Source organism: Electrona antarctica (assembly GCF_951216825.1).
Source record: "Electrona antarctica genome assembly, chromosome: 24".
NCBI classification, from domain to species: domain Eukaryota; kingdom Metazoa; phylum Chordata; class Actinopteri; order Myctophiformes; family Myctophidae; genus Electrona; species Electrona antarctica.
In genome coordinates this window covers 32,314,848-32,324,569 of record NC_136803.1, presented here as the reverse complement: position 1 = coordinate 32,324,569, position 9,722 = coordinate 32,314,848, and the positions used below count along the sequence as shown (strand labels likewise).

The following is a 9,722-nucleotide window of genomic DNA, read 5'->3' as shown; positions in this document are numbered from 1 at the left end:
CCAATTACAATGTCGCTTCACCCCTGCGATCATGCGCAAGTAATTCGGAGGGTATTTATCCCCAAAAAATCATGTTTTTGCGAGAAATGGTTAAAGTTTTCGCATTTGCGGCGCCCCCTATAGATGAAAATGGAATTGCTTTTGGCATTTGGTTGATTAAACCACCCCAGACATGTGATTCAAATTTGGGATGGATTGGACATTCCGTTCGTGATTTATGGCATTTTTTGTGATATAGGCCTCTCCTACTAACTTTGGACGACGTTTACGGCCGAACGATACGCACTACCAAAATACTGCAGTTGGTGTTTTAATCGGATGGGTCCGGAGAGCATGTGTGCCGATTTTTGTGAGATTTGGACAAAATCTGTAGGAGGAGGAGCCAAAAGTGTGTTTTGGAGAAAATTCAAAATGGCGGAAAATCTATCATGACGCAAATGGGCGGGGCCTATATGGGGAGATGCGTCATGGCCCAAGGAAGTCAGGGAAATAATATTTTGATTTTACGACCTACGGTTCAAGAGTTATAAGCCAAAACGTAAAGTGGGCTGTTATAGCGCCACCATGAGGCCGACCGATAACATTATAAGTTGATTAATTTTAGTAATTATTATGAACCTACCCTCCAAGTTTTGTAACTATAGTGCTTACAGTCTCTGAGGAAAAAATACTTGAATGTGAGAATGCGAAAAATCGCATTTTCCCATTCATGTCAATGGGGAAATTTTATTCACTAATAAATTAATATCAATTAAACTATACAACATTTCTCTTAAAAAAATACAAGCACATCCTTCCCGATGAAGCCGGTAAATTTGAGATATGGCTCAAGTGCGTACAGTCAAAACTGTGGGAGGAGTAGTGCGTCAAACAAAAGGTTACTCCAGTGGAATAAAGTGTTCCAATTACATGAGTCTGGTTGCCCTTTTAGGGCCTTTGCCCTTTTTGCCCTTTTAGGGCAACCACACTAATAATAATAAAGTGTTACAATTACAATAGTCTGGTTGCCCTTTGGGCAACCACACTAATGAAGCTGACATGTTAACATTGTGTGTTTGTAACAGAATCCACCATGGGGACACTTAAGCAGCGCATGTTGGATACTCTGGATCATCTGCTTCACGATGAGTTTGACAGGTTCAAGTGGCATCTACAAGAGCCTGAAAATGTTGAAGGTCTCAAGCCGCTCACAAAGAGTGTTCTGGAGAACGCCAAGAGGACAGACACAGTGGACCTGATCGTGCAGAGCTACCCTGGTAGAGAAACTCAGATCATGCTGAATGTTCTGACAAAGATACACAGGATTGATCTAGTGGAGGGGTTTAAAACCACACCAACAGGTAGGTGAAGAGAGGATAGAGATTTTAAGTTTATAAATTAATACTAGAAAGGTCGCAATTAAAAAAAATTGCAAAGTGTGGTTGCCGCAGTGGCTTACATATGCCCCTCCCACTGATATTGCCAGCCAATTGCAATGTCGCGTCACCCCTGCGATCATGCGTAAGTAATTCGGAGGGGATTTATCCCCCCAAAAATCATGTTTTTGCGACAAACGGTTAAATTTCTCGCATTTGCGGCGCCCCCTATGGATGAAAATATAATTGCTTTTGGTACTTGGTTGATTGAACCACCCGCGACATGTGATTCAAATTTGGGATGGATTGGACATTTCGTTCGTGATTTATGGCATTTTTTGTGATATAGGCCCCTCCTACTAACTTCGGACGACGATTACGGCCGAACGATATGCACTACCAAAATTCTGCTAGTTGGTGTTTTAATCGGATGGGTCCAGAGATCATGTGTACCAATTTTTGTGAGATTTGGACAAAATCTGTAGGAGGAGGAGCAAAAAGTGTGTTTTGGAGAAAATGCAAAATGGCGGAAAATCTATCATGACGCAAATGGGCGTGGCCTATATGAGGAGATGCGTCATGACTCAAGGAAATCAGGGTAAAAATAATTTGGATTTTACAACCTACGGTTCAAGAGTTATAAGCCAAAATGTAAAGTGGGCTGTTATAGCGCCACCATGAGGCCGACCGATAACATTATAAGTTGATTAATTTTAGTAATTATTATGAACCTACCCTCCAAGTTTTGTAACTATAGTGCTTACAGTCTCTGAGGAAAAAATACTTGAATGTGACAAAATGCGAAAAATCGCATTTTCCCATTCATGTCAATGGGGAAATTCTATTCACTAATAAATTCATATCAATTAAACTGTACAACATTTCTCTTAAAAAAATACAAGCACATCCTTCCCGATGAAGCCGGTCAATTTGACATATGGGTCAAGTGCGTACAGTCAAAACTGTGGGAGGAGTAGCATTTCAAAATAAAGGTTACTCCAGGTGAATAAAGTGTTCCAATTACAATAGTCTGGTTGCCCTTTAAACCACACTAATAATTCAGCATCTACAGCAGCAGAGCCATGAATATAATTACCAAGTCCACTCATTTGAGGACCACATTTATCATAGCATGCACTTACTGGTGTCCTCTGTTCTTTGGTTATTTAGAAATCCTTACTCCCCAACTACTCAAGTCTTTTCTGAAGAAGGAGGGACAGTATCTGATTGAGTGGAAACGACCTGAGGAAAACCCAGAAGAAACACCTCTGAACCAGGACTTCACAGAGGTCAATGTCACAGTGGTAGCTAGTGGAGAGGTCAACAAGGAACATGAGGTCAGCCAGATTGAAACTGTGTCCAGAAAAACATCCAGACCAGAAACACCAATCAAGTCTCTAGACATCACTAAACCTTTACCTGGGGAAGCTGAAATCAAAACAGTGCTGATGAAGGGAGTGGCTGGCTCTGGTAAAACAGCCTTAACTCAGAAGTATGCTCAGGACTGGGCAGATGACATAGCCAACCAGGATATCCTCTTCCTGTTCCCATTCACTTTCCGAGAGCTGAATGTCAAGCAGAAGGAGATGAAATACAGCTTGATGGAACTTCTTCGTGATTTTTTTGGTGAAATCAACAAGGCAGATATTTGCAGCGGAAAAGGGTCTAACGTTATGTTCATCCTCGATGGGCTGGATGAGTTTTGTACTCCTCTACGCCATCTATTCGAGAAAAGGGAGATCTGCACTGACGTAGAAAAGAAAATGTCAGTGGACATGCTGCTGACAAATCTCATCAAGGGAAACCTGCTTCCCAAAGCTCGCATCTGGATAACCACACGACCTGCAGCCGCCGATCAGATCCCTGCTAAGTATGTTGACAGGGTGACGGAGTTGAGAGGGTTCACTGACGACCAGAAGGAGGAGTACTTCAAGAAGAGAATCAGTGATGAGAACATGGCAAATAAAATCATCTCACACATCAAGACATCACGAATCCTCCACATCATGTGTCACATCCCAATCTTCTGTTGGATCATTGCTGGAGTTCTGAAGGACATTTTAATAAAAGGGACAGGAATGCTGCCAAAGACCCTGCCCGAGATGTACATCCACTTCATGCTGGTTCAGTCCAAACAGAAAGAGACCAAGTATGACTGGAGTCCAGCTAAGAACACGCACGCCATTCTGTCAATGGGAAAACTGGCTTATAAACATCTGGAGAAAAGCAACCTGATCTTCAATGAAGCAGACCTGAAAGAGTGTGGCATTGATATCAATGATGCAGCAGTGTGCTCAGGCATGTTCACACAGACGTTTAAAGAGGTGCGTGGTGGGTTGCACAAGGACAAGGTGTTCAGCTTTGTCCATCTGAGCGTCCAGGAGTTTCTGGCTGCTCTTTACGTCTTTCACACATTCACCAACACTGGCGTCAATGTACTGTCAACCTCCAAGTGGTCAAAGCTGTTTAGACCACAGTTAAACAACCTCTACCAGAGTGCTGTAGACAAGGCCTTAAAGAGTCCAAATGGACACCTGGACTTGTTCCTCCGTTTCCTGCTGGGCCTCTCATCGGAGACCAATCAGACTCTCTTACAAAGACTGCTGGAACATACAGGAAATAGGTCACAGGCCAATCAGAAAACTGTCCAGTACATCAAGAAGAAAATCAGGAAGAATCTCTCTCCAGAGAGAACAATCAATCTGTTCCACTGTCTGAATGAGTTGGGTGATCATTCTCTAGAGGAGGAGATCCAACAGTACCTGACCTCAGGGAGTCTGTCCACTGTCTCTCCTGCTCAGTGGTCAGCTCTGGCCTTCATGTTGCTGTCATCAGGAAAGGAGCTGGACGTGTTTGACCTGAAGAAATACGGTTCCTCAGAAGAGGCTCTTCTGAGGCTGCTGCCAGTGGTCAAAGCCTCCAACAGAGCTCTGTAGGTTAACTGAAGACTGAATACACTTAAAATATGTCACAGTTCTATAGGAAATAACCACCATTTCAATGCTGTTTATACTTCCTTAATATATTATGTGATATTGATTTTACAGGAAAAGAAAAAAGAGAATACAAACAGATTTTTACCACTGCTCTTTCTTCAGGCTGAGTGGCTGTAAACTCTCAGAGCGATGCTGTGTGGAGTTAGCATCAATGCTCAGCTCCAACTGCAGTCTAATAGAATTGGACATGAGCAACAACGATCTGCAGGTTTTGGACATAAAACATCTATGTTTTGGACTGAGGAGTCCACACTGTAAACTGGAGACCCTCAGGTTTGTATGCCTGACAATTATCCTGGCGTAACCACACATGGAGTTTGCCCTGATTAATTTATATACGAATATGATTACTGCAGTAGAACGATTAACAAGTAGAACCGAGCCTGGTACTTGCTTATACATACATACAGCGTGCGTGCGTGCGTGCGTGCGTGCGTGCGTGCGTGCGTGCGTGCGTGCGTGCGTGCGTGCGTGCGTTCCCCCTGGCAAGTCATGCATTTGTGCTACTTAATCCTCCACAGACATTTCTGTATTTGTACGACTGCAATCACCTTACCTGCCAGTGACTAGCACAGTGACAATGTCCGCTTCCCTCCCCCAAGCATGCACAGCTGTGTTTGTGTAGATGCTGAGTAAGCTGGATGAACCACAATGGATTCAAACCCCAGACTCTGTGATGGTGAACAGTTAATGTACCCCTCTGTCACCTGAGGGCCCAACAGAGCCCAATAACCTACTATAATAAATATGAACAGTTACTGTACCCCTCTGTCACCTGAGGGCCCAAAAGAGCCCAATAACCTACTATAATAAATATGAACAGTTACTGTACCCCTCTGTCACCTGAGGGCCCAACAGAGCCCAATAACCTACTATAATAAATATGAACAGTTACTGTACCCCTCTGTCACCTGAGGGCCCAACAGAGCCCAATAACCTACTATAATAAATATGAACAGTTACTGTACCCCTCTGTCACCTGAGGGCCCAACAGAGCCCAATAACCTACTATAATAAATATGAACAGTTACTGTACCCCTCTGTCACCTGAGGGCCCAACAGAGCCCAATAACCTACTATAATAAATATGAACAGTTACTTTCAAGCCTGTTTTCGCTGTTTTCTGCAAGACATTACTTAACCCATTTTGACCTGAGATCAGATTCTAAAAATGTCTTCTACATCCTGACAGTTTTCTGAAAAAGCTGTTTCTATGTCAGTCGTTCTTCGATATTTCAAAATAGCAGACCTACAAGCTTGTAGCGCGCCACTCGGTGGCGTGCGTGCGTGTGTGTGCGTGCACGTGCGTGCAGGTTGTCAGGCTGCATGCTCTCAAAGGAAGGTTGTTCTTATCTGGTCTCATTGATTTTTATCACTTCTCTTTCTTCAGGCTGAGTGGCTGTAACCTCTCAGAGCGATGCTGTGTGGAGTTGGCATCAATTCTCAGCTCCAACTGCAGTCTAATAGAATTGGACATGCGCAACAACGATCTGCAGGATTTGGGCATACAAAATCTGTGTCTTGGACTGAGGAGTCCACACTGTAAACTGGAGACCCTCAGGTTTGTATGCCTGACAATTATCCTGGTGTAACCACACATGGAGTTTGCCCTGATTCATTTATATACTTCGCGAAAATGATTACTTCTTAGCAGTAGAACGATTAACAAGTAGAACCGAGCCTGGTACTTGCTTATAGATACGTGCGTGCGTGCGTGCCTGCGTGCGTGCGTTCCCCCTCACAAGTCATGCATTCGTGCTACTTAATCCTCCACAGACATTTCTGTATTTGTACGACTGCTGTCACCTTACCTGCCAGTGACTAGCACAGTGACAATGTCCGCTTCCCTCCCCCAAGCATGCACAGCTGTGTTTGTGTAGATGCTGAGTAAGCTGTATGAACCACAATGGATTCAAACCCCAGACTCTGTGATGGTGAACAGTTAATGTACCCCTCTGTCACCTGAGGGCCCAACAGAGCCCAATAACCTACCATAATAAATATGAACAGTTACTGTACCCCTCTGTCACCTGAGGGCCCAACAGAGCCCAATAACCTACTTTAATAAATATGAACAGTTACTGTACCCCTCTGTCACCTGAGGGCCCAACAGAGCCCAATAACCTACTATAATAAATATGAACAGTTACTGTACCCCTCTGTCACCTGAGGGCCCAACAGAGCCCAATAACCTACTATAATAAATATGAACAGTTACTTTCAAGCCTGTTTTCGCTGTTTTCTGCAAGACATTACTTAACCCATTTTCACCTGAGATCAGATTCAGTCGTTCTTCGAATTTTCAAAATAGCAGACCTACAAGCTTGTAGCGCGCCACTCGGTGGCGTGCGTGCGTGTGTGTGCGTGCACGTGCGTGCAGGTTGTCAGGCTGCATGCTCTCAAAGGAAGGTTGTTCTTATCTGGTCCCATTGATTTTTATCACTTCTCTTTCTTCAGGCTGAGTGGCTGTAACCTCTCAGAGCGATGCTGTGTGGAGTTGGCATCAATTCTCAGCTCCAACTGCAGTCTAATAGAATTGGACATGAGCAACAACGATCTGCAGGATTTGGGCATACAAAATCTGTGTCTTGGACTGAGGAGTCCACACTGTAAACTGGAGACCCTCAGGTTTGTATGCCTGACAATTATCCTGGTGTAACCACACATGGAGTTTGCCCTGATTCATTTATATACTTCGCGAAGATGATTACTTCTTAGCATTAAAACGATTAACAAGTAGAACCGAGCCTGGTACTTGCATATACATACATACATACATACATACATACATACATACATACATACATACATACATACATACATACATACATACATACATACATACATACATACGTATACATACATACATACATACATACATACATACATACATACATACATACATACATACATACATACATACATACATACATACATACATACATACATACATACATACATACATACGTGTGTTCCCCCTCAAGTCATGCATTCGTGCTGCTGCTCCACACACATTTCTGTATTTGTACGACTGCTGTCACCTTACCTGCCAGTGACTAGCACAGTGTAGACTAGTACAGACTAGTACAGGCTTTAGTTCCGACATACTATTGATCCGAAACCTGTTTGTGTAGATGCTGAGTAAGCTGTCTGAACCACAATGGATTCAAACCCCAGACTCTGTGATGGTGAACAGTTAATGTTCCCCTCTGTCACCTGAGGGCCCAACAGAGCCCAATAACATACTATAATAAATATGAACAGTTACTGTACCCCTCTGTCACCTGAGGGCCCAACAGAGCCCAATAACCTACTATAATAAATATGAAACTAGTAATATTGTAGCACAAATCATTGCTAATTTTAAGGTATACAATCATAATCTGGGGACCTGAATGGTTATGTGTGACTATTTTTGATACAGAGACAGTCAATGGGTTAGGGTTAGGGTTAGGAGATGAGAAATGTATGTATTTATTTATTTATTTGTATCCAAAATGAGTTAATAGCACAGGCAAACTCTTCACATACTAGACTAGAGCATGTCTCAAATAAATGTCAGAGCTGAAATCGACATGTAAAAATGAAATAAATGCTTAAACATGTAGCTAGGTGTAATGTTAGAGACCACAGAAGTGAACATTTCAAGCCTGTTTTCGCTGTTTTCTGCAAGACATTACTTAAGCCATATCTCCAAAAATGGTGGGTCAAACTGTCAATTTGAAGCTATGATTCCCTGCTTTCATATGACATGAAAAAACGAAAATTAAAAAAAAAAATCAATGACTTAGCCTCCGTCAGAAGCGTTCACATTTGAGCTTGAGGAGAGATGAGGGAAGTTCATCCTTGAGAATTGGCCTTGGCCTTTATGATCCAGTCTCGTCTACAAACCATTCATGTGTGTGTGTGTGTGTGTGTGTGTGTGTGTGTGTGTGTGTGTGTGTGTGTGTGTGTGTGTGTGTGTGTGTGTGTGTGTGTGTGTGTGTGTGTGTGTGTGTGTGTGTGTGTGTGTGCGTGCGTGTGTGTGCGTGTGTGCAGGTTGTCAGCCTGCATGGTCTCAAAGGAAGGTTGTTCTTATCTGGTCTCAGCTCTGAGATCCAACTCCCACCTAAAAGTGTTGGACTTGAGCTACAATCACCCAGGAGACCAAGAGACGCTGCCCTCTGCTGGACAACTGAAGACTCTCAGGTATGGACAGACTTGATGCCAGTCAGTGTAAATGTGCCTAGTTGTTGTTTAAGCCATTTAGACCTGACACTAGATTCTAGTTTTCATAGTATTCAGAAAACCCTGTTTCTATGTCAGTGGTTCTCAAACTATTTCATGTCAAGGACCCCAAAAATTGTATGTATTTGGCCGCCGACCCCCATCTGAAAATATGTTGTTCCAGGGGACCCCCCCAGAAGCAAAGATTTTAACTTTCGTTCTGAAACAATATATATTCCAAATTTGCACCACATTTTCACAATTTTCAAAAATAGCAGATCTACAAGCTCGTAGCGCGGCACTCGTTGTCTGCTATTTTTCAACAGCTAATGTATAACATAATGCTTAAAACACCAAAAGGGGGCTGTATAGTAGCATTTAATGTTTAATAAATGCATAATTATCTATCATTATTGTTTCTATTATCTTATCTTTGTCTCTCCTTCACCCACAGTGACCACAGTGGAGAGTGCAGGCTGAGACCAGGTGTGAGGAAGTGTAAGTGTTTATTCTGTTCTATTCATTAAATCAAAGAAGCACAACATCCTGCTATGTATGAACAGCTCATATACAGCATGTCACTTTCACTTAACATAACTGTAATGTGTTTATATTAACCAAAACATGCATTATATTTCCTGGGGTTTATTACTAAACACAATGTAGATTTGGGTGAACTCTGCCTACCTATGGTGTCCACATATAGGATTCTAGAAATATACACTACCTACTGTGCGTCTCAAAGCTTTCAGCACTTCCTCTCTGAATGTAAACTCTCTGGCCTGTAAGAGCACACCAAACAGAAGTGATTTAGTTAAAGACAGCCTCTTTCTAATCAAACAACTGTTGATGTGGGCTTAAATAGTTAAAGGAACATTAACTATTAGTGAGACATTTATTTAAGAGTCTCAACCACTTAAGAGGACCATATAAAATTAGCTCAAACTAGTGCTGGTTGTCTGGGCTAGGCCCTGCCGCAGTGGTGTCCGATTAGAACGTATCGGGGTTGCTGAAACTTTTAACACAACAATATCTTGTTTGTAAGGCCAGATATCGCTGAGAATATCTTGGTTGTAAGGCCAGATATCGCTGAGAATATCTTGGTTGTAAGGCCAGATATCGCTGAGGATATCTTGGTTGTAAGGCCAGATATCGCCGAGGATAT

General features: G+C 42.6%; 1 protein-coding gene across 1 annotated transcript in view; it reads left to right on the top strand.

Annotated features, from left to right (window-relative positions):
• Positions 1 to 1,072: 1,072 nt before the first annotated feature.
• LOC306917633 (NLR family CARD domain-containing protein 3-like) overlaps positions 1,073 to 9,722 on the top strand; it is a gene marked incomplete at both ends in the record, with an annotated part of 9,127 nt that continues 477 nt past the window's right edge. Inside the window, 5 exons of the mRNA XM_079495930.1 lie at positions 1,073 to 1,340; positions 2,526 to 4,287; positions 5,742 to 5,912; positions 6,809 to 6,876; positions 8,440 to 8,539. Coding sequence (XP_079352056.1) covers positions 1,073 to 1,340; positions 2,526 to 4,287; positions 5,742 to 5,912; positions 6,809 to 6,876; positions 8,440 to 8,539 — 2,369 coding nt within the window. The remainder of the gene's footprint in view (positions 1,341 to 2,525; positions 4,288 to 5,741; positions 5,913 to 6,808; positions 6,877 to 8,439; positions 8,540 to 9,722) is intronic.